We start from the raw sequence: 25,449 nt of genomic DNA on the forward strand, positions 1-25,449 counted from the left end.
TATATATATATATATATATATATATATATAATATATATATATATATATATATATATATATTTATTTGTCAGGGATGCCTTTTAGCTGGAATAATGTATATTTACTTTGGGTACAGATTTTTTTCTTTCTTACACTCAAAACACTTCCTACAGAACTCTAATAACACTGGGCTACCTTTGTGCTGCAGCAACTTAGCAGTGCTTTGCCTTGTACCTGTGTCTTTGCCTTGTTCTTTTTCTAGCAGTATTCAGCTTATGCAGTAAAATGTGACTGTGGAAGTTGTTTGCTTTATATTGCTATGATATAGTCTATGATCAAAACAAATTTGGAAAGGAAAGGGTTATTGGGGTTACACATCTCTGTAAAAGTCTCTTGGAGAGAAGTTAGCACAGGGAGTCGAGCATGAGCATAAGTGTGCCTCTCGTGGCTCCTTGGCTTGGTTCTTTTTGTTTGGTTGGTTTTGGATTTTCGAGACAGGGTTTCTCTGTGTAGCCCTGGCTGTTCTGGAACTCACTCTTGTAGACCAGGCTGGCCTTGAACTCAGAAATCCGCCTGCCTCTGCCTCCCAAGTGCTGGGATTAAAGGCGTGCGCCACCACTGCCTGGCTTGGCTTGGTTCTTTATACAACCCATGACCACCTGCTCAGAGTGGCACTACAGTAACCTTAGCCCTCCTATCAATCATTAATCAAGACGATGTCTCCTAGACTTGCCTACAGGCCATCTGATAGAGGCATTTTCTCAAATGGCAGTTCCTCTTCCCAGAGGCCTAAAGCTTATATTAAGTTGACAAAAACTAACTAGCACAGGGCTCCATTCAGCATTTTGCATGCACATATTTAAAAGTTCCAAATATCATGGTTACTACAAAGAGGAACAGAGTTACAAGGATGGATATTTTGTCTTTTTTTTTCCTCCTATGACATAGTCTCATGATATAGTTACAAAGCATTGTTGAGAGATATAAAAGGAACAAGTTTTAATTCAATGTTTTAGAACAAAACTACATAGATTTGTACAAACTAATGACTTGTCCTATTCTTTAAAACTGGTCTCAAATAGACTAATACCCATGATCCATTGCTCTATGCCTTGTATGACAAGAAAGTCATATGAGTGACAGAAATATTCAGACATGAATTTGTATTTCCCAGCACAATGATGAATAAATTGGATCAATATTAAGGGGACATCGCTTTATATATTTTGTTGGAGATATATATATATTGGCAGAGATTGGCTATAGATACACCAAATTAATTTCCCTTTCTACCAGAAGGGACCTGAATTTCACTTACCCTTGCAGGTAAGTGAAAATGAAAGTGAAAAAAAAAAAAAAAAGAAAAGAAAATGAAAGTGATACGCAAGCAACTTAGGTCTGACCCACTAAGGTGTCTGGAGTATATTTTTCATTGGCAGGGTAGATGTGTTGGATGGGTTCTATGAGCCCAGAAGAGAACTTGGAGTTCCTAAAATAGCTCTGTGACACCTGAGTTTCAATCATCTTCAATTTTCACCCCAAGTGCTCTCTTTGTAATTATTTTATGTTGGTGAAAAATTAAATCTTGTGTCAATCTACTGATATACTATCTACTTTGTATTCTACAGAGGCCAATGATTCTGTACAACAAGACAGGGAGACCCACCATCCATACAACCCAGAGCTCAGATAGGGTGGTTTTACTAGACAGCACAAACATCATGAAATAATTATTCTACATGAGCATTTCGGAAGGTTTTCTAATGAGAATGGAGACTTGAAGTGGAGACTCATTTGTTTTTCAAACAGAGATGAGAGGAATTAAAATGTGAACTAATATTGACAAAAGGTAACTGTAGTTCCCCCATAAATAAGAGATAGAGTTGGTAGATCCTCAACCCTTCACTTACAAAAGCCCAGTCAGATGAACTCAGCTCGGTGGCTGAGGCAGATTCAGTGTAGCCTTTCTGCTCAAGCGTACTGTTGAGACTACCTTAGACCATTAAATAAGAAGGTCCTGGATGTAAGGGATGTAAGGAATAAGGCAGATGTGGGAAACAAATTAAAATAAAGTGATTTCTTTTTTTGTTTGTTTCATTTTGTTTGTTTGTTTTTGTTTTTTTTCCAGACAGGGTTTCTCTGTGTAGCCCTGGCTGTCCTGGAACTCACTTTGTAGACCAGGCTGGCCTCGAACTCAGAAATCCACCCGCCTCCGCCTCCCGAGTGCTGGGATTAGAGGCGTACGCCACCACGCCCGGCGTGACTTCTTTTTTGAATTGCATTTTGACACATGAAACTAAGTAAAAGCAGATAGATTAGAAAATTAACATATGCTTTAGAGAATATATTGCCAAAGAAATCACTAATTAGGTTGTAAAACAACAACAATAACAACACCCCAAACCATGTGATTGTGAAACTTTACCTAACCTCTCAAAATGGATAATCTGAATCTGACCTTAGTTCCACAGTCATCAAAGAAGCCATAGTACTCCAAACAACTGAGGTATGGCCTTGGGAGAATTATGCCAAGAAGAGCCTTGTAGAAGACAAAATGGAAGACATGGGAGGTGGTTCTTTGACGATGTGTGATCCAGGGCATAATTTAGTAAATCAACGTTACAATGGGCTTCCTATACTTTCTAGCTGGATCTCATTATTCTGTACCCAATAATTCTCCTTCCCTCCTTCTCTCCCCAACTGTGTGTGTGGGTGTGTATGTGTGTGTGTGTGTGTGTGTGTGTGTGTACTTGATATTTGTGGTAAATGGATTAGTAGTGAACAGTCTGCTGTTCATAGTTTTTTTTTTGCTTACTGTAAGGCAGAATGTGGGATTACATATCATACAATTGACTTCAAGTTGGTGTCAGAGTGGAAATTGGGAAAACTTTGAGATATCTTTTTAGGAAAGGGATAAATATACTCTCTGTATAACCTATAAAATGAGCTTATATTTGTTAAGAGGTAGGGCGTGGGGGGCAAATGGTAGCAATTGTATAGCTGTTGGTTGATAATACTAGTGTTCTTCCTTCTGTGGCATAGTTAGACTAAAATGTCCAGACTTCTGGAAGGTAGGTATGGCCTTGTGAGTTGCTGTCAGGTATGTGTAAGAAATGTTCATTGCTGTCACTATCAAACAACAAACACTCTAGTGTGACTACACTATATACTACTTATTCTTTCTTTGTTCTGAGGCTGAGTGACAAGCACTTTGGTGTCCCATGTTAAGTCAGAGGTACATACTGGAAAGTACCTAGCCTTTCTTAGATGGCTCTTTAAGAGTCTGTGTTGCAGTGAAAGGAACCCATTCCATGTAGAGCTGCTGTTGGTTGTACCATCCAACACAGTACGGACGTCCCAAAGATAATGCAGTCACCATGGATGCAATCATGCAGGAAGATACAGACTTCCATTAGTATAGACCCATCCTTGAGCACTATTAACTGCATAATTGGATAAGCCTGTGAGGCAAATGTTGAAAAATCATCAGAAGAATAAAAATCAAAATATTGAGGGACAGCATATAGAAACAAACCAAACCAAACCAAACCAAGACTTCAACAAACCAAACCAAACCAAACCAAACCAAACCAAACCAAACCAAACCAAACCAAACCAGTGAACTGTTCCTGAAGCTGACTTGAGGTCTAAAAAATGATTAGAACTTGTAGAATTTTGACATGGATGTGGTGGGTGCCCAGTGGAAAAACCTGATCTATGCTCAGACAGCAGAGTCATGACGAAGTGCATGGGTCAGTGTATAAAAGGGAAAGGAGCTTAAACAGGGGACACAGGCAACTCCTTAGGGCTGAACAGATGCAAGGCTAAGGGTGACAGGTAGAGACAGCTGGTTCTGAAAAACTACCTATCACTGGCTACAGGGGAATATCAGCAGACAGAAACACACATGAGCAGAAGCTCCAACCTTCTCTAGTATGTCCTATGAGCTGTGTATACAAAACTGTTTGAGAATCTCATGACAGTGATGTCAATGTATTCATCCCTAGCCAAGCCCATTGCCTAAATTTCAGTTTTCTTTTTCCTAAAGATTAACCTTAAAAATACATTTACATCTTATTAATAAAAGCTAATAAACAGATTTGTTAAAGCCCAAAGGGACAGAAAAATAAATCACAGGAAAGATAGACTTCAGGGGTAGGATACCTTCAATCGTAGACTTTTTAAAATCAATCAACCCTGGTGAGCCCATCTTGACTATCCACATCCTTGTGTAGTTTGCTCCTGAAGTCAGTCTGAGATTGGCATATGACTTGCTTTGCTCACTGACATATTCACAATAAGATAGCAGGGGATACTTGAGAAATACCTATATATTTGGTCTTGGTCACTAGGCATTCTGCCATACCATGTAACAGTCCCAGGCTATATTGCTGAAGGAGACACCAGAGGAGAAATATGCTGTACCAGCTGACAGTGCTTGCTAAATATACCAGCTTCGTCAGTCCAACCTCAATAGAGCCATCAGGTATCTGTGAATGTCTATACATGGGGGAGTCTAGACAAAAGACAATTCACCTAAGGCCAGTGTACAAAACTGTTCAGCTAAGTAGCTAAATGGTTAGTGATTCTTGACCAATATTCTGGAGTGGATTTGTTGTTACATAACAATGAATAATTGATATGTTCAGCATGTAAATGAAGCTTTTATGCTTTCCACAATAAAATCAGTAAATGATAATAAAGAGTAACTCATCAATTTAAACAGTATATCACTTTCTGCTACATGAGAGAGGGGCGGGGGAAGGCAAAACCAGAACATAACCAAAATAGCAGCACAAATTGTCCTTAGGAACATTTTTGGTTCAGGTTGTCTGGATTACCTTCTGTTTTTCTTTTTCTTTTTGTTTTTCTTTCATTTTTTTGGTATAGTGGAAAACAAGATAGATATGTAGGTAAGCAGATACATACTAGACAACCTTTTCACTGGACAACTTACTGAAACACGATTTGCTATGAAGCATGTGCTGGAAAGTCATGCACAAGGGTTCTTCATCCTGTGTAATGCCCCTGCAAGCACAGGGCACTTGCAGGATGGTCCCGAAGGTTCCTAGGATGGCGGCCCTGCAGCTCTCACTCCCAGAGCAAGTAAGGTCTTGCTTGCCTAACATGCTAATGCAGGTCTCATCTTCATGGCACTTCCCAGTCACGTGGGGCCAGCATTCTGTCTGGAATGTTCGGTAGTGTGTCCTAGAAGAAAGTGAAGAACTGGATATAGTCTACGGATAGAGCGATTTCAGGTTAACATATGATGGTCTCTTACCTAATGAATCACCGGCCTGGGGCAGAATGAGATGCTGGTTCCAAGATATAAAGGAAAGCTGACTTTGTACTTTCAAGCATCACATAGGGAGTGTGAAGAAGAAAAACAAACATCAAAATAGTGAAACCGTGTAAATTACTCTCCTTTCCTGAGACTGATTTTCCCTAATGGCTAGTTATATCCCAATGCTTTGCAGCATGAACTACTTGAGAGATGTAGTAAAGAGCTTTTTGAAACCTCATACAGTTTTGGAGCTAACATTTAGACACTGTCTTCCACCAAAAACAATTCTTCATTCTGTTTCCATGCTTTCGTATTGAATTGAATTTACAAAATTATTTTGAGAATTTTTTTTTCTTTTGAAAGCAAGAACTAAGGCTGAGGAACATGTCTCCCCGAAAGAAATTTCACAAATTCTGGTAACCTATCAGATCATCCTACAGGGTGAGATGGAAGCCCAGACAATAAAGGGTCAGTGGTGGGCAGAGAGATATCTTGATTGAAGCTATTTAGGCATTCAAATCCTTGGTCTTCTGTTGAAACTCTAATACACATCAGCCTCCTGCAAGGTGTACTTGGAGGTGGGAAGTTTCACTAGATCCACTCTTTCCTCTCCCCAGTGTAACCATTTTGACTAAGTCTCCTCTTTCTTTACTTTCCAGTATTAATTTGACTCCTTTAATTGACTTATTGAGGCCAATTGTCCAACTCCAGCTTGGACACAGGTGGTGTATTCCCGAACCCACCAATTTGATTACACAAAATTAGCATAGGGACATGTGACTAACCTGTAATCTCCTGTCTCTCAGGAGGACCTAGTGTGAGATCAGTGGTGACTACCTATAAAAACAGCCTTGTCTACATTCATCATGTCCTGCAGTGCTTACCTGTACCCCAAACTGTCTATAAAAGCACGTGTTTCTGACCAATGGAAATATAAATTCACCCTAAACATAAACTCCCATGTGTTAATCAAAACCTCAGTGAGAGAAAGAGAGCCGGGCATGCTGAGCCAAGTTGTAGTTCCTGAGCATGACTACCTGCACACGACAGTTTGTTGTCAGCTAGCAGCTAGAGTGAAAGTTTTAACTGAGAACATAGACCACTCATAATGTCACTCAAAGGCTGCAAGAGCCCCTCTATTGCAGTAACCCTCAAGGGTTAGTAATTTCTGTGACTTTCTTTTCTGTGACTTTCCCCTTTTACTGCTCCTTCAGAGGGCGCCATGCACTTCCATCACCTTTGCAATATCTTGCCTGTTGGATTGCTTTGTGTAACTTAAGAGACCAACTCAGTCATTTCCTCCAGTTAGGCCAGGCAGTGCTTCTTGGGAGCACTCCTTAAATTACAACATTTTTGGTCTATACTTATCTTCTTTACTGTATCCTTAAAGGGGCTGTTTATTTGTTTGTTTTTGACATTATAACTTAATTACAACATTTTCCCCTTCCGTTTTTAGAGGCTAGGATCCCTCTCTGGTAGGCAGACAGATAGGGAGAGGGGCCACGGAAATTTTCAAGATGACTGACTTCTTCAAACTAACCAACCTAAATTAAGTGAGGAAAACTCTTCAGAGGCTTAAAAAAGCAATATTCACATTGGATCTTTAGCTCTCTCCCTCTCTCTTCCTCCTTCTTCCCCTCCTCACCCCCTTTTGAGTTTTCCTTTCCTCTGCAACCCTTGTGACTCTCCTCAGGATCTTCTTGCTGATCTCTGAAATCAGTATTTAATGAAATGTTCTCACCTCTTCACAAGATATGTGTCACCCACTCTGTCCCTCAGTTAAACTAGAAGGTTGTTTCTGTTCTCTTTTCTTTTTTTTTTATTTATTATTATTTTCTTTATTTACATTTCAAATGCTATCCCGAAAGTTCCCTACACGCCCCCCCCCCGCCCCTGCTCCCCTACCCACCCACTCCCACTTCTTGGCCTTGGCCTTCCCCTGTGCTGGGTCATATAAAGTTTACAAGACCAAGNGGCCTCTCTTCCCAATGATGGCCGATTAGGCCATCTTCTGCTACATATGCAGCTAGAGACTCGAGCTCAAGGGGTACTGGTTAGTTCATATTGTTGTTGCACCTACAGGGTTNCAGCCCCCTNCAGCTCCTTGGGTACTTTCTCTAGCTCCTCCATTGGGGNNCCTGTGTTCCATCCAATAGNTGACTGTGAGCATCCACTTCTGTGTTTGCCAGGCACTGGCATAGCCTCACAAGAGGCTGCTATATCAGGGTCCCTTCAGCAGAATCTTGCTGGCATGTACATTAGTATCTGGGTTTGGTGGCTGATGATGGGATGCTGCTCTCTTTTCATGTTAAGATATCAGTCTTCTCCTGTTCATATTTTCTCAACCTTTGTAGCAAACACTTCAGCATTCAAGAGTCTCTCCCAGTCCTTGAGGAGAGTGTATTTCTTTGGCTTCATGAATCTTCACTCTACTGAGTAGAAGGTCTTTTTCTCTGGGTTTCTGCTGCATGTGTGTATTTCATCATCCACAATAAATACCTTTCTTTAATGCTGATTCTATCCTTAGTGCTTAAGATTTCTCTACTGCCCTGCCGGTTGGGTTCAAGATTTTCCCTGCATTTTAATTCTTTAACTGGTAGAGAAGAGAATTCTGATCCAGATTTAGATTTTTCTCCCTCTAATCCCTTTCAACCTGAGAATTGCACATTACTTTTTATGGTATACATTTTCTTATTAACTGTCTTCTTTAACTAAAATAAACAAGCAAAACAGACATTCCTAACTGGTGCCAAGATGGGTGCCTGATTATTCTATATTTTGAATGAACAAATAAACAGCTAGCTTCACTTTCCTCTATGAGTGTGCTGGCTGGGGTTTTATGTGTCCACTTGACACAAGCTGGGATCATCTGAGAGGAAGGAGTCTTGGCTGAGGAAATGCCATCATGAAATCCAGCTGTAAGGCCATTTTCTCAATTAGTCATCAGTGGGGAATGGTGCCATCCCTGGGCTGGTGGTCCTGGGTTCTATAAGGAAGGTAGTCTGAGCAAGCTCCAGAAGCAAGCCAGTAAGCAGCACCCCTCTATGGTTGGCACCAGCTCCCGCCTCTGAGATCTTGCCCTGTTTGAGTTCTTGTTCCGACTTCCTTCAGTGAAGAACAGTAATATGGAAGTAGAAGCTGAATAAACCCATTCTTTTTGTCATGGTGTTTTGTTTTAGCAAAAGAAACCCTGACTCAGACCATAACAGATAACATGAGGATGGGGAATCGGGGGAAATAGTCACATTTTCGATGTCATGGGCACACAAACAAGCAGGGAATGTCTACACCATACTCAAACTACCTTGTTCTTCTCAGTCCACAGCTTGAGAAAGAAAGTATTTGTTCTTATGTTTAAAGAGTTACTCTGCCAAAATTAACAGACTTTTCCACACAACAGGCTATGTGTGATGGTTCATGTCTGTTAATCCAGTACTCAGAGAGCTGAGGCAGAAGGATTGTGGATTCAAAGCCAGCCTGGTATATAGAGAAAGACCTTGTCTAAAATAAACAAAAACCAAAAAAAACAACAACAAAAATTCTATAGTCACATCAATGAAAAATATCTAATTACAAAGGTGATTGTGGACCAAAAAATCCTGACAAACTGAGTTCAAATCATAGAACCCACATGGTGAAAGGAGAGAACCAACTCATAAAAATTGTCTGAATGCACGCACACACACACACACACACACACACACACACACACACACGACAAATATGAACTTTGAAAGGATGATATACTGGCCATCACAGTTCCACATAGTGAGTTTCTTTATTCTAAAATTCTGCTCTGCATTTTACATTTGAATTTCAAAAAGGGTGCCACGACACATGTACCACAGATTCAAAATGTGAATTGTCTGGCTCTATCTACCCTATTTTGGATGATGGTGGGAACTCTAGCAATGGAAGGAGATCAGATGTTAGGGTTGGACTATAACAAATAAGGTGCCGAAATAAGAAAGCAAGGTATGTGTGTTTTTACTCACCTGCATAATTCATCATTTCGGCAAGTGTGAATTACACTGAGGCAAGTGGGGGGTGGAACTATATTCAGTGCACATGGCTTGCTGTGAAGAGTTTCTTTGGATTGCTGACAGGGTATATCAGATTGAGCACAGTCACAAAAAGCCAACATCTGGGCAGTGTTAAAAGGCATATTTTGATAGAAGAACCGTATGGCTGCTTGGCAGTGTTTCACATCACACAGATTTCCATTTGCTGAGCATGCTTTAAGGTAAAGGGCCAACTGTGCATTACAAACCACATCCCCTACACACGCCTCTGTCACCTCCAAACAAGACTGCATCTGTTTGAATCCTGAAAGCAAGAAAATGCCCAGGTCATACAAAAATAAGCTTAGGGTTGTACATATAGAACCTGCAAACAAATCTATGGGAAGTCCACAAGCTGAGTATAAAAGTGTAACCAGGCTGCTATGATTTCTTTAAAGGCTTGATGGTGCAATGTTTGAATCCTCTTTCATCAGTACTATACACATAGTGTGTTGGAATGGATAGGACCAAAGTGGAGCTTTAGGGGAGTAAACATCCATGACTCTAAGTTTCTCAAAATAAGCATTTACTGTTCAGAAATAGAAACTGAACTATGTACCTTATTGTGCGCTCGACAACTTGCATCAAAATCATCCTTGTTCTGTCACAGTCAATTGGGAGTGTATGGATAGAAAATTCTGAACAAAGACTAACACAGTTACTCCTGCCTAGGAAGATGCTCACAATCTGGCCAACACACACACACACACACACACACACGCACGCACGCGCGCACACACACACACGTGTGTGTATGTATATATGTGTGTATGCATATATATATGTGTGTATGTATATATGTGTGTATATATGTATATATATGTGTGTGTGTGTGTGTGTGTGTGTGTGTGTGTATATATGACTACTACCTCTCACATCACTACAGGCACACACAAAAACAGTTGGCTTCAAACCTTTTAGGTTGTATGACCTTATGATTTATCCAAACCTTTGGTTTCAGTAAAGATGTATTTCTCAGGACCCACAAGGAGGGACCTTTGATGTAACGCCCGACAGTAGGGAGAGGGAACTTATAGAGCCCACCTCCAGCAGGAAGACAGGACATCAAGTGAGGGATGGGGTTGCCATCCCACAGTCACACCTCTGACCCATAATTGTTTCTGTTTGAAAGAATTACAGGGATGAAAATGGAGATGAGCCTGAGGAAAAGAAGATCCAGCGACAGGCCCAAAGTGGGATCCAGGTCAAGGGGAGGTCCCAAGGCCTAACACTATTACTGAGGCTATAGAGTGCTCACAAAATGGGATCACGACTGCCTTCTGAAAGACCCAACAAGCAGCTGAAAGAGTCAGATGCAGATATTTGCACCCAACCAATGGACAGAAGCAGCTGAGCCCTGCTTTTAATTAAGGAAGGCTGAAAGAAGCTGAGGAGAAGGCTGATCCTATAGGAGGCCCAGCAGTCTTAATTAATCTGGACCCCTGAGATCTTTCAAACACTGGACCACCAAACAGACAGCATACACCAGCTGATATGAGGCTCCCAACACACATACAGAGGAGGACTTCCAGGTCTGTGTTCATTCAGAGATGATGCACCTAACACTCAAGAGACTGGAGGCCCCAGGGAGTTTCGAGGTCAGATGGGGTGGAGGGTGGGGGCATCCATGTGGGGAAGGGGTGTGGTGGGGAGGAGGTGTGGGATGTGGAGCAGTCAGAGGGTGGGAGGGGAGGGGTGGGGAATGGAATATCAAGTCTAAAAAATGAATTACAAATAAATTAAATTAAAAAAGATGTATTTCTCAGAATAGAGGATGGAAGAGCTAAACAGTTGCCTTCATAATCATTGTTGGAAAGAATGTCATGGTTCTGCTGCATGTTTTTTTTTCAATCTTTAAGTCACACAAATTATTCTGTATTGGCATATCATTGAGAATCCTCATAACAACATTTGAATCGTAACATCCAGCTTTTATAATGTAGGTAAAAATGGTAGTTTATAATATTACCATGATATAAAGGAGTAGTTAGATTCCATTTATATTTATTGTCCTTTTTCATGTTATCTAGAAAGAAAATAAAGAAAGCATTTCACTATTAAAGAGTGAAATTTCCTAGAGGCTAAGAATTCATACCACAAATATGTACAAATATAGACAAATGCATACAAACTTGTATAACACTAATTTAACCCTTGATATTTAAAATTAATGATTGATGGGTGAAGAAATATCATGCAAGTAAATTGAAAAGCTTTATTTTGTGAATTCACTTACTTGAAAATATAAATTAATGCTGATGACTAGAGCATGTACAATTGTACAATAAAGCAAAAAAGAATTTAAAGAAAAAATAACTGAAAGAGGGAAGAGGGAAAGACAAAAAGGAGGAAAAAAGAAAGAAAGAAAGAAAGGAAGAAAGAAAGAAAGACAGACAGACAGATGGACAGACAGAAAGAAAGAAGGAAGGAAAGAAAGGAAGAAAGAGAAAGACGTGCCCATACCAACAGGATCATAAATCAGGTAAAAATGTGATTCAAAAAGCATTTTTACTCCTGATTATCTTAGTCTCTAGGAATTCTTAGGATTCATAATTGTAGAATCAGAATCTTTCATTCCAAAGCCTTAATTGGGTTTTTACTGGGTACCAGGTGGCATACTGGAGAACAGCGGTATTCAATCCTTGCTGCTGGAATCCCACAGATCAGAGGAAATAGACATAACTGAAGCCAACATAAAAATCGAGAAACAACAGACATGTGCACACAGTGTTAAAGAAAGCATTGTGACCATAATTTCATTTTAGAAAACACCCTCTCATGACTATGCTTGTCGTTCCTGGGCTGTCTCTGCTCCTTGCTCATCAGCCCACTGCAAACAAACACTTGTACAACCATAGGCAAGTTCTTCCTGGTGCTGCATGTTCCAACCTCAGTGACACTGCGTTGCCCCAGCTGGTTACTGCACATTTCTAGATTTCTATTGACTAGTTCAAAAATCATTTCTTCTTGACCCCAACCTTCTATCTTTCTGACTAAGAGCCAACATCTATTCATGTGTTACTACACCATATTAAATAAAATGCCAACCAATACATTAATCAATTAATCAATATACCCATCAACAAACAAAAAGTAGATTTTAGTGAGTCATACACATTTCCTAAAATATAAACCCAGACTTAGTAATACAGTTAAATACCACAACTTGCAGCAAACTGATACGTGTGTGCTATGGACTATAATATGTTCAAGAAACTCCCATCAACCCATCAATTCACAATCACTTTATTGTTATCAATTGCATGATTCACATGAGATCCATATGCTTCTTTTGTCCCTCCCATACCCATTCTTCAACATAATTTGTATCTTCTATGCAAATCTCATGTCTATGTGCCATACATGGAATCACAGATAACATTCACAGTACTTGAGATCATTTGCATATCTAGTAAACATTGCAGACTCAAAAATGTACACATTGGATCTGGATATCTCTGTCCTATGCTAAAGCCTTTTCTTCCAGAAACTGTCTACATTACTGAAAAGAATGACTATGGTATCATTGGAGTTCATGACAAAAAAAAAATAATTCCCCAAAACAAACAAAGAAAGCCTAAACAAAGTAAAAGACCCCAAAACTTTTAGGATCAACTTTAACTCTTGTTCATGCATTCCCATGTGGGTCACGAATATAAACCTATCCAGAATCTAACAATTTTTAGATTGGTCTATCATCCAACATGTTTTTCTGCACAGTCATTACAGTTGTGTAACAGTCGTGAGTGCCATTGAGTGAGAGCCTGCGTTTACTTGTGCTTTCCCAGGTATTGTGTTTACCTAGCAGGTCACTGACTTACCTGGGCCATCAAACATATCCCTTAGAGACCCTTACTCAGAGGAGGACAAAGGATCAGTCTCTAGCCTCAATAGACGAGAATTCTGCAAGCCCACAGTGTTCTGTGCAAGCACCTAAACTCTTGTAGCAACCATGTTGCACTTCAGCTTCTCCATTAAAGCCCGTGTTTGCTTCCAGGGCTTTCCCTGCTAAGCAATTTTCTCAGAGCATGCTGTGCATGCAAGCCTGTTTCACAAGGTTTCTTAAGAAAATGGCATGAGAAACTCCTTACTTGAGAATATAAGAACTAGAGAGCTTATTGTGATTTTTGCTTGTCTTATTTGTTCCTTTATCTCATATTATGGGGAAATAAAGGTACTATAAATCACACTTTCTTGATGTATTCTCTCTGTCTCTCTGTCTCTGTCTCTCTGTCTCTGTCTCTGTCTCTGTCTGTCTCTCTGTCTCTCTGTCTCTCTGTCTCTCTGTCTCTCTGTCTCTCTGTCTCTCTCTCTCTCTCTCTCTCTCTCTCTCTCNTCTCTCTGTCTCTCTCTCTCTCTCTCTCTCTCTCTCTCTCTCTCTCTCTCTCTCTCTCTCCTTTTTCATGATAGGGTCTCACTGTGAGCTCTGGCTCTCCTGGAACTCAATAAGTAGACATGGCTATCTCCTGAGTGCTGAGATTAAGGAAATGCACCACTACACCTGCTTCTTCCTTTAATTTTAAATTATAATGTCATTTTAATTTAAAATGTCCCTAAAAACATAGCAATTGTCTTCAATGAAGGACAGATTTCCTTTCATCACTATATAGACCTGACACACCGTAAATGTTTCATAACTGTTTATACAATGAATACATGAAAAATAAAATTGGCAATATGCCGAAGTATTAGCTTCACTTTGCTTCATTTTTCATGATACCCTTTGATCATTGTCATGGTATGGAGATTTATAAACATTTAATTTCCAAGAGAAATTGAATAATAACCTTCAGGGTGGAAAGGACAAATAGAATCAGAAATTAAATATTCTCTAGTTAACTCTTTTTTTATTGTTCTCTTTAATGTTTCTCAATTCTTCCTTTAAATACCAACCTGAAGCAATGTCCTTCTTGAATCCCTCTCTGTTGTCTTGACTGAAGGTGGGAATTTGATTGATTTGTGTATCCTTTACACAAATGTCTCCAAACAAGGTTTTCCAAATTCGAACGCAGTCTCTTTCTAAAGGGACACTGCACTGACAGTCCCACAACACGGTCTGTCTCAGGCTCTGTCTTAGGCCCACACACATCAGTCGGCCGCTTAGAGTACGACATTGTGCTGTCCCTGTGCCACAGGTTTTCCTAAAGTTCTCATGGAGCAGTGCGCAGTGCTCAGATTCTTGGCAGGTCTCTGCAGCCGTGACACAGTCATCCTTCCTTACAGCCAGTAAAGATGGATCCCTCCTTGGGAACCATCGGGTAACATTCGACTTTGGTACCAAATTGGAGGGCAGTGGTGACTCCTCTACGAATAAAGTAAATGATTTGTTTAATATTAAGTTCTGTTACTCTTCATGTGGTCACAAACTCTTCAGTGGTTTTTTAAGAGGTAGAAACATTTTTTATAGTATTTCATTATCGTTCAAAAATATTGGAAAATTATTTCAAAAGATCTATTTAAAATGATCTATAATTTAGGAAAATTGAGACAATATGTTTCAATTGTGGATGTACATAACATTATTACTGAGTTTATCTTGGAGATACTTTGTCTTCATTTAATCTTGTCTACATCACATTTCGATAATTGACACTAATTTTGGTTAACTTAAATGTGTAAATTTAATATATTATTTCCCATAGACATTTTCATGAATTCCATTTGCTTCTGGAAAACTATCTTTACTTAAGCATCTCTCAGATGTTTTTCTTATTTCTCCCCGTACAGTTTTTATTATTTTCTTCCTACTTCCCTTAGCTCCTCATACAACATTAATTCCACATATACAGTATTTATCCATCCACACACATACACAGGAAATAAGACAAGGTAAATTAAAATATATGCATATTTATAATTTATACTTTGCATATATATAGAGAGAGAGCCAGTACATAGAGCCAGTAACCCATATTATGTTCATTCCATAGAAAGAAGAGGAGAAATACAAGTTCACAATAAAGCTCTGGGTTAGCCTAGGCTTTGGGGTCTGCTTCTACTGCATTTGTCTCCCTTTGAGTTACTTCAGCAAGTTCTACAGTGAGGACCTACTGGACATTCACAACCCTTCAGCACTTTCTCCTAGTGCATTTCCTGCCCCTATTTATCTTTTAAAGTTTATTATTACTATTATTATTATTATTATTATTATTACATAAGTGTCACTCACATTTTCATTTTTTTTTATATCTAACTTCATAGATCTACAAGATACTCATGCTATAACTAACTTCATGCTATGGAAATGTTTACTTACAATCTACTCACAGTATCATTCTAAAACTTGTCCCTAGTCACGGAATGTTTTGAAACACACACTATTGTACCTATAAATGTTTTTCAAAGAACAGCTCACCATGAATCGCTGTAAATTAGATCCTTTAATAAGAATAGGGACTATGTTGGCTAGTAGACCTGGGGGTGCACATTGAAATATATGTAAATGAAGGCTGTCCTCCTGTAATTAGTTCCTCATATCAGTCATTAAATATTGTCTAATAAGATTTACATCTATTTAAATATCTATCTATTTTATAATCAGTTATAACTAACTATATATATGAAATAAACCAGATTATATTAAATAATCCTACTAAAGGTCTATTTCTCTCTATGACATTAGCCACTAAATTGCTTTACTCATCTTTATATCCATGTGCACCAGGGCCTAAGGTATGTGTAAGTATGTTAACTAAGTCATAACTACTTTATGAATGAACATATAATTTTAATGTTCAAACATTTTTGAGAAATGTTTGTATAATATAGTTGGTTATAGGATGTTAAGTTTTGGGTACTATTCTGGAATCTTTGCCCAAACTTAATAATGCAGGTATGTGTGTACTGGGGAGTGTTTTGGTGATGCCAAGGAAAGAGAAAGAGGCCACTGTTTTGTTGTTGTTTTGTTTGTTTGTTGTTGTTGTTTCATTTTTGTTTCCCCCTCCCCCTCCCCTGCAGTGTGATCGAAGGGTGTTTGGGGAGTGCTGGGTGGGACTGAACTAGATCGAATGGTGCGATCACAGTTGTCATGTCTTTATCTCTGGAAGAGAACTGTAGGCAGCCTATTAGGGGCTCTCTGGAACTGCAGCCCTCAAGTAGCCCATAATGAAATGCTCTTGAGCAACCAGTTAGGCCTGTACTTTCAGGCCATCGGGTGGAAGGGATCTGTGGCCTGGATTGTCCATCATTCACATTGTAATTTTAAGTGAATTTCTGTTCTGTGAAAATGGCCTTTGCATGTGAAATGCTTTGACCTCTCTGAATTTGTATGTACATATTACCTGATGCTTTTTTGTGAAAATGAAATGAGGACGGTCATTAAGTTAAGAGTTTACTGTTTTGAAAAAAATAATTGAGTCAGTATTTGAACAAACATTTCAAATGATTGCAACTGAGTCTACTCATAACCTAAAACAAAGAAGGAAGACACTAATTAGTGAACTAATATTATTTTTACTGCCTGTTGGACTGATTTCCTCCCATGCCTACAACTATTTACTACTTTCTCTGTCTTTTTTTTTTCCTGGCTTTTCAAATCTGATAGTTCATAGTTTTTCTCCCTAATGCTAAGGGAAAGAAAGGAAAGGACTTGAACTGTGGAAAGGACTTGAAGGAAGAAGGAGGGAAGGGAGATCGGCTGGGGAGGGTGGACTTAACAGTCATGAGAATGCACTTGTGCCAAATAGTTCATCAATTTGACAACTTGTGGGTTCTTCAATTAAACTGAAACATTTTTCTAGCAAGTGTTGCTCTTCATGATTGGTATCACACTCAAAGTCAGCTGGTCACCAAGTCTTCAGGATTATAATTCATAATTCCACTGAAGTGTATCTTATAATTCTCAGAACCACTGTGTTGATTTGAAAATGGGTCACCTCCCATAAGTTTAAACATGTGACCTCTCACTTTTGTTTGTTTGTTTGTTTGTTTGTTTGTTTGTTTTACATTCTCTTCTAATTCCCAGAAGTGTCATTTTCTTTTTGAAAAGTCAGTTCTGCATTTATCTGTTAAGTACACAATAGCTCCTCACAGCAAAGCATTAAATCTAATCTCTTTGAAAGACCAGTTCAGTTTCCTGGCTTTATAGCATCTGGATCTCTCTCCCAGGCTCTTGTGATGTCTCTCCATCTCACAGTCCAGCACGACAAAGGATTAGTTGTTCCTCAAATGTTTGCTGCTTCCTTTTATTACCTCCGAGCCCAGTTCACCTTCCTTCTACTAATTCCATGAAATGTTTGAAGTTGCCATTATTTCCTCTGGTATGAGGTCAAGTACTCTATGTTCATGTTTATTTCAGATGAGTGCATGATGCTTATGGAGAACAAAGCACAGCCTGCAAAGGGTCCTTGACATTTTTCCCTTTAATTATGGATTAAGATGATCTGAAATAGGGTACTTAAGATGAGAATTAAACTAGAAATCAAGTGCTACAGTCTTTCCAGTAGTGACAAGCACCAACAGGCCCCAAAAACCTGGGCGCTGTCCCGAGGCAAAAGTTCAAGGAAACTCAGTCTCCTGGAATGGTGGCATCCTCTATGTTCTTCCCCGGAACTGCTACATTCTTTCCAGTAGTGACAAGCACCAACAGGCCCCCAAAACCTGGGTGCTGTCCCGAGGCAAAAGTTCAAGGAAACTCAGTCTCCTGGAATGGTGGCATCCTCCATGTTCTTCCCCGGAACTGCTACATTCTTTCCAGTAGTGACAAGCACCAACAGGCCCCCAAAACCTGGGTGCTGTCCCGAGGCAAAAGTTCAAGGAAACTCAGTCTCCTGGAATGGTGGCATCCTCCATGTTCTTCCCCGGAACTGCTACATTCTTTCCAGTAGTGACAAGCACCAACAGGCCCCCAAAACCTGGGTGCTGTCCCGAGGCAAAAGTTCAAGGAAACTCAGTCTCCTGGAATGGTGGCATCCTCCATGTTCTTCCCCGGAACTGCTACATTCTTTCCAGTAGTGACAAGCACCAACAGGCCCCAAAAACCTGGGCGCTGTCCCGAGGCAAAAGTTCAAGGAAACTCAGTCTCCTGGATTGGTGGCATTTTGTATAACGAATGTTCCAATGTCCTTGCTTTAGTTGGGAAACAGATCCATGTGCTTTCCCTTAATACATAGCCTTATCAAATTCTGGGTAGTCAGTCTTTGAGCTGACCCTTGGGTCTAGGCAGCTAGTCACTGCCCAACAAAGGAATTTATCACTCGAGGAAGAAGGAAGTTTGTGATCTAAAAAGGCACCAGGGTAGATACTTAGAACCACAGGTAGCTGATTTACACCCATACACTAGCATTACAATGGCCTAAGGGGAAGGTGGACTATAGGATCTTTGACAAGGAGATGAAGCCCTTGCCCCCAGCTGCTGACTTTGAATTGTCTTTAGGTGGGGCTGTCTTTGATCCCAGTTGTTAACATTGNATGTTATCCCAGTTGTTTCCTGCTAGCCCTTCCAGGTTTGCATTCCTCTGTTTTGTGTACCTACTTCCCTATTTTCTTCTGTATAAATAGTCTGATGCTCAATTTGACAATTTGCATTCAGATACCACACTCTCTTGTGTCCTTGTCTGTTTGTCACCCCTCATTCACCGAATCCTCACTCACCTGCAACCAGAGACCTGTTCCCCCGCAGATTAGGGACCCCAGAAAAGTCCGTCTGCGGCAATCAAGCAGAAAGATATCTAGGAAATCTCAGGCATTTGAGAATTTAAAACCTTCATAACGAACTGCACGTTGGAGTGGTGGGGAGGAAGAGAAGACTAGTTTGAAAGGACTAAACTTTTATAAACAGCACATTAGAATCTGTGGCTGTAGCTAAGATAGTGCTTAGGGGGAAATCACAATATTGAATACTGGTATGAGAAAAAAGAAAACTGCAAATCGGTGATTACCAAATATTTGTTTATATCCACAGACAAATGCTACTTTCACCTCTATTTTCAGAAGCTGTTTTTTCTAATGAACAGTCATGACTGACTGAAGAGATGGGCAGCTGCATAAGGCATTGAAAATAAGTGACAGATAAGTGTTCATCCCTAAATAGGGCAGTCATACTCTTCCCCCTAGGCCTTAGAAAACATTTGGGAGAGGAGAAAGAGTACACAAACCAAAGATGTGGAGAAGGGCCATGAAATGTTGCCTTTGGAAAAGGCACAGCCCCTGCAAATATGATCTCTTAAGAGTGCTGGTTGTCTACAATGAGCCTACATAACACTGAGCTGGTCAACAGTCAACCACAGATGTGTTCAGGGACTACCACTCCCTGCTGAACTCTTGGCTAATGATGGATTGTGGGGGAGGTGCTGCCATGGTCTTCAGTTGTGGCTCCATGTTGAGGACAGGCTCTAATAAATGGTTCCAAGTCTATGGTTTACACAAATGACCCTGATTAACCTCAGTGGAGGGAGAAAAAGAAAGAGAAGAAAAGAAAATGAATGGAAGAAAGAAATTCACAAAGATCGTTAATAGGATGGAAGAGAAATTGATTAGATACTGTGGAGGTCACAGTAATCAGAATATACTTGGGCTGAATAGTTTCTGTCAACCTGTCACAAGCTAGAGGCTTCTGGGAAAAGAGAACCTCAGCTGAGAAATGTCTCCATCAGAAGAGTCTACAGGGAAGTTTGTGTGACACTTTAATACAACCAATTTAAGCTTATTCCCGACTAGTTTACAAATAAACCAGACTCAGACTGTGGTTATTGTATTTGGCTTTGACAATTACTGGGGGGTAACCCCTCATCTACTCTTCTAACTGCTGGCCTGGGTACCTCCCCAGGGTTGTACCCCAGTTACTTGCTGTTTCTCCTGTCCGTGTGCTCATGGCTCCTCTCCTCTCATGGTGGCTTCCTCCTCTCTCTCTCATTCTTCCTCCTCCCTTCTCTCACTCTCCCACAACCAGGCCATTCCAAACTCACCTTCCTCTAATCCCTCAGTAACGTGCTAGGGCTAATTATATTTAACCAATAGTTTTAAATCAAGGGACAAGGTTTGCACAATAAAAGCTTGTAAACTTGAGAAGTCACTCATGGGCATAGACTTACATGGGTATATAAGTTAGCATTATAATACACAGCAGCGGACCAAACCACAATAGATAATTTCTTCAATAATGTTTGTTGGGGGAAGGTCCAGCCTACTATAAGTGTTGTTATCCCTGGGAAGACAATCCTGAGTTGTCCAAGAAAGCAGGTTGAGATAGCCATGGGAAGCAAGCCAGGAAGCTCAACTCCTCCATGGACTCTCTTTTGTTCCCTGCCTTCATGTTCCTCCGTTGAGCTTGATAGACTCCAGAGTATAAGCCAAATAATCCCTTTCCTCCCCAAATTGGTTTGCGTTATTGTATCTATTACAGTAGCAGAAAGCAAACTAGGAGAGAATGTTTCCAGAGATTAGGATGTTGTCGTGATGGATCTAATCATGTGTTCCCAGGATTATTAGAGAAGCCTTTGTAATTTGGGGCTGGAAAGGCCATTGAGAGCTCAGAGCTTAGTGACCTGTTCTGTGGGAGCTTGCCAGGTATGACTGAGAACCATACAGACAATGAAGTGTGGCTTGTGAAGTTTCAGACGGAAGTTTATGATCCCTCAAAGATTCCATTGGATCCCTTTGTGTTATAATTTGAGTTAAGAATCTGTGGTTTTGTTCAGCTAGAGTTGACAAATCAGCCGCAATTAACAAGAGAGCATCATTACTGAAGTAGAAACTTAGCTTTCCTAGGACACCAGATGTTGGTTTCTGGGGCTGAAAAATCAGCTATTATTAACAAGAGACCAGCATCACTCAGGTGAAACCTTAGAAGTACTTCCTCAGGGCCAGTGCACAGAAGCCATAGTTCAGGGGAGCAAAGTCTATATCTCATGCTGGCAGCTGAGCTTGGTGATGTGTAAGAGACTACCACATATTTGTTTTGTTTTGTTTTTGTTTTGAAGGCAGGAAGTGGTCATGAAGAGCAGCTGAGACTTGATAGCATGTGACTAGGATAGTCTTATCAAGAATCCAGAAGGCCATTTGTCAAAGTTCAATTTTAGTTGAAGTGGAGGTCGAAGGATTGAAGCGGTCATGGAGAGAAGCTGCGGTTTGACACCAAGTAGCAGGTTCCAAATACCTCCAGAGAAGCTGTGGGTCTATTGGTAGATGTTTTGCCTCAGATGCAGCAGATATTGCAGCATATTAGAAATGCTAGGATCATGAGATGTCCACCAAAAGATAACAGTATGCTTGGAACTAGGCTACAAGGTGATCTGCATGTACTGAAGATGGCAAAGGCAGAGATGTGGAGCTTCTCAAGCTCTGGGGAGGCCAGAAGACTATGAGTAAATCCCAGACTCAGACATTGAGTTAGTTACATCGTTGGAGTTTGGCTTTACTTTGACCTAACTACAACTGTGCCCTGCTTTTCCCTCTTGGAAAAAAAAAAGTTGTCAATTTTTTGTTTGAAAGTTTGTCAAACAAATGTATTCAATGTAAAAAAGAATGATGCTATCAAGGCTCTTTATAAGATGAACTAAACTGAGTGCAAAGGTTCTAGGAGTCTAATGCTATCTGGAAAGTGGGTATAGAAACGTCCACTGGGATCTGGACAAACTACCAGCACCAATATTTCCAAACAAAGGTGATTCTTTCTCCCTTTCTAACTACCAAATGCCAATAGCTCCTGTGCTAGGGGTGGGGCTTCATGAGCTTTTCTCCTATCTACACTGAGACATTGAACAGCTTTGTCTTGAATGGGTCTTGAGCAGGCACCCATAGCTGGTGTGGATTGACTTGAGTATCAGCTCAATCTTGTCCAGAGGACAGCATTTAACACCTCTCCCTTCCACCCTTCTGCAATTACATTCTTTCTCCTCTCTCTTCCTTAGTGTTCCCTGAGCCTTGATGTAAGGAGGGGTTTGTTACAGGTAAGTCATCCACAGATGAGCACTTGTTGCCATTTTGTTGAAAAAGGAAAGGAAGTTGAAAATGAAGGCTAATTTATGAGAAAGCACACACACACACACACACACACACACACACACACACACACACACACACATGCACGTACATGAAAACAAATGATCAATATGTGAATGAAAAAGAAGATACCAGTTCAACCTCTAAAGATATTTTAAAAGACAATCAGAAAATATTAAAAGCAGTATATTATAAAGATCTACAGGGACAGAAGTCATAAAGAGTCACATAGGAACTAAGCAGTCAAACTCTAATATCAATACATCAGATGGAAAATATACTACAAAAACATAAAATCTAGGCCAATTCTATGACATACAAATATATAATTTCTTCGATACAAATTTACATTTTTATATATCCCATGATAAATTATGCAGATATAAAACTGACTATTTAAGCCAGTAAGTGAAGCAAGAGAGAGTATCAGTTCTTTCTATACTGTCCTGAAGTATAGAGAAGAATGTATATTCCATTTATATTTAATAGCCAGCATTAACAGATAACAGAATTAGTAATATAAAAATATGTCAATATCCTGCTTGAACTCAGACATATCACTGAAATGTTAGCAATTTAAATACAGTGAATGTACAACAAATGAATACATATTGACTGAGTAGAGTCTAGGTTTGAAATAAAGAGTTAGATCAACAAATATTACCTGTCTTATTGGTGCACTTTTTTCCAAAAAGTTTGTTTACTGTACAGGGGAGGTCATCCATACAAAGACACTCTTTAAATTGGAAATCTTTTTCCACCAAAGACTGGATACTCAGGTTACAATGCAATGAATTATTTATCTTGCAGGGGTCACCTGGATTTCATAATCACATATAACACTGAAGATATTAGTCTGGATATAAATTTTCATTTCTTCTTCCTAAAGTGCTTTTAATATATCAACCCAAGAAATCAATGAGTTTAGTGAGATTATCTTGTTTTGCTAAAGATTCTTCATAAAAGTAACCATCCTTCACAGATTTTTAACAATAAATGAGAATACTATTGGCTATGGGATGCATTTTAATATGTGAATATTAAGTTTGTTATGGGGACAACACATGAAGTGTCAGGCTCTTACCTGCTGACTCACAAGATGATTCTCTTTACAGTAAATGGAGACCATCACTGAAAACCACAATTGGACACAATCCAGAGATCAATGGATCATGAGGATCCCAGCCCCACAGGATCCCAGCTTCAGTGGACACACTTATATCACAGTTCCTGCATCTATAGCTCGGGGACTATTGTGTAAGAGGGGCAAGATGTACAAGAGCCAGAATACCAAGAAGCCTGCTGTGAAACTGTCTCTAGAAGTGACCTTTTAAAACAACGTATACATTTTTAGTGTTTCCCCATAGAATGCTTTCCAAAATGCTTCAAACCTTTCTGTATCTTAAGTGATGTTCCCAAATAGTAGAATTCCCATGTTTGCTGTTCCACAATATTAAAACTGATCTTACTCATGGTGACTTGGTTATAGTCTAATCTCAACTATCCTATCAAATAAACTCTTTTGTTTGCTCTGTGTAATAACTTGCTATTATATTGTACTTTAATTCTAATTTTTCATGAAAAGTTAAAGTTCTCCTAATACTTATAAAGCATTTTATCAATAATATTGAATAAAAAGACATTTATAATTACTACTATTTCATTTTCTGGTTGAAAATTAGCTTGCCTCTACCCTAAATCTTTTTTTCAGTTCTTATTTAAAAAAAAACTAATTGAATTATTTTATGTGTATATTTTCAGATATTTCTCTCTGCTTTATTTATCAAGTGATTTTTAAAATAGTGTAGTTTACTGCAAATGACTCAGATTGATATATTAACATAAATAAATTAGTTCTAATTCATGACATACTAAATATATTTTAACACCACATTTAAAGTTGCATTAACAATTATAGATACACATTTTATTATCAAAAATAAGTTTTTGATCTCTTCTTAAAATATTTTATTCTGACCAAATACATAAGCACTGGGTTAGATAATTGTACATTTAAAGTTGCCTTAACCAAAGAACATAGTCAATAAGACAAATTGGCAACCTACAGATTGGGAAAAAAAAATCTTCTCCAACCCCACATCTGTTAGAGGACTAATATCCAAAATATATAAAGGACTCAAGAAGAAGAAAAAAAAAAAAACAATCAAAACATGGGTAATCACAACCAGGAATTCACAGCTGAGGAATCTCGAATGGATGAGAAGTATCTAAAGAAATGTTCAAAGTCCTTAGTGATGAGAGAAATGCAAATTAAATGATTCTGAGACTCCACCTTACCCCAATTAGAATGGCTAAGATCAAAACCTCAGGTGACAACACATGTTGGAGAGGATGTGGAGAAAGAGGATGGGATTGCAAACTGGTACAACCATTCTGGAAATCAATCTGGAGGTTCCTCAGAAAATTGGAAATAGATCTACCTAAAGATCCAGCTATACCACTCTTTGGCATATACCCAAAAGACGCCCCACCATGCCACAGGGGCACATGTTCCACTACATTCATAGCAGATTTGTTTGTGATAGCCAGAAGCTAGAAACAACTTAGATATCCCACAACAGAAGAATGGATACAGAAAATGTGGTTCATTTGCACAATGGAATACTACTCAGCTATTAAGAACGAGGGCATCCTGAGTTTTGCAGGCAAATGGATGGAACTAAAAAATATCATCCTGAGTGTGGTAATTCAGACCCAAAAGGGCATGTATGAATTACAGGGATGGAAATGGAGAGGATCCATAAGAAAAGAAGGTCCAGCGACAGGCCCCAAATGGGATCCAGCTCAAATATTTATAGGCAGAGTGAAGAAACATTATAACATGCAATACATTTTCATTCCCCTTTTAATCTCTCATTAAATTTGCACAATATTCATGAAATGTTTAATTATAATAATCACAGTACAAAGAGAATCAAATTTATCATAATGGTAGAATATAATTTTTAAAAAGTCTTTGGCATAACAAAACTAAGGGAATGTGTATATTATTGGTTTATTTCAGAGCTGACTTTTAGTGAATGCTACAATACTCTCATGGCCTCCTCCTTCCCAACCCTCAATCTCAAAACCTCTCAGACTCTGCACAGCGTCACTAATCTTCTGAGCCCTTCAGAATGCTCAGTGACTGGGCCTCTGGATGCTTCCCCTCAGACAGAAGTCTGC

General features: G+C 39.4%; 1 protein-coding gene across 1 annotated transcript in view; it reads right to left on the bottom strand.

Moving 5' to 3' along the window:
• Window positions 1-25,449, bottom strand: part of Gfral (GDNF family receptor alpha like) — a 54,678-nt gene that overhangs the window by 25,530 nt on the left and 3,699 nt on the right. Inside the window, exons 3-6 of the mRNA XM_021208063.1 lie at window positions 22,928-23,080; window positions 11,294-11,350; window positions 9,259-9,589; window positions 4,937-5,187 (exon numbers count right to left, since the gene is read on the bottom strand). Coding sequence (XP_021063722.1) covers window positions 4,937-5,187; window positions 9,259-9,589; window positions 11,294-11,350; window positions 22,928-23,080 — 792 coding nt within the window. The remainder of the gene's footprint in view (window positions 1-4,936; window positions 5,188-9,258; window positions 9,590-11,293; window positions 11,351-22,927; window positions 23,081-25,449) is intronic.

The sequence above is a fragment of the Mus pahari genome, chromosome 10 (assembly GCF_900095145.1).
Source record: "Mus pahari chromosome 10, PAHARI_EIJ_v1.1, whole genome shotgun sequence".
NCBI lineage: Eukaryota > Metazoa > Chordata > Mammalia > Rodentia > Muridae > Mus > Mus pahari.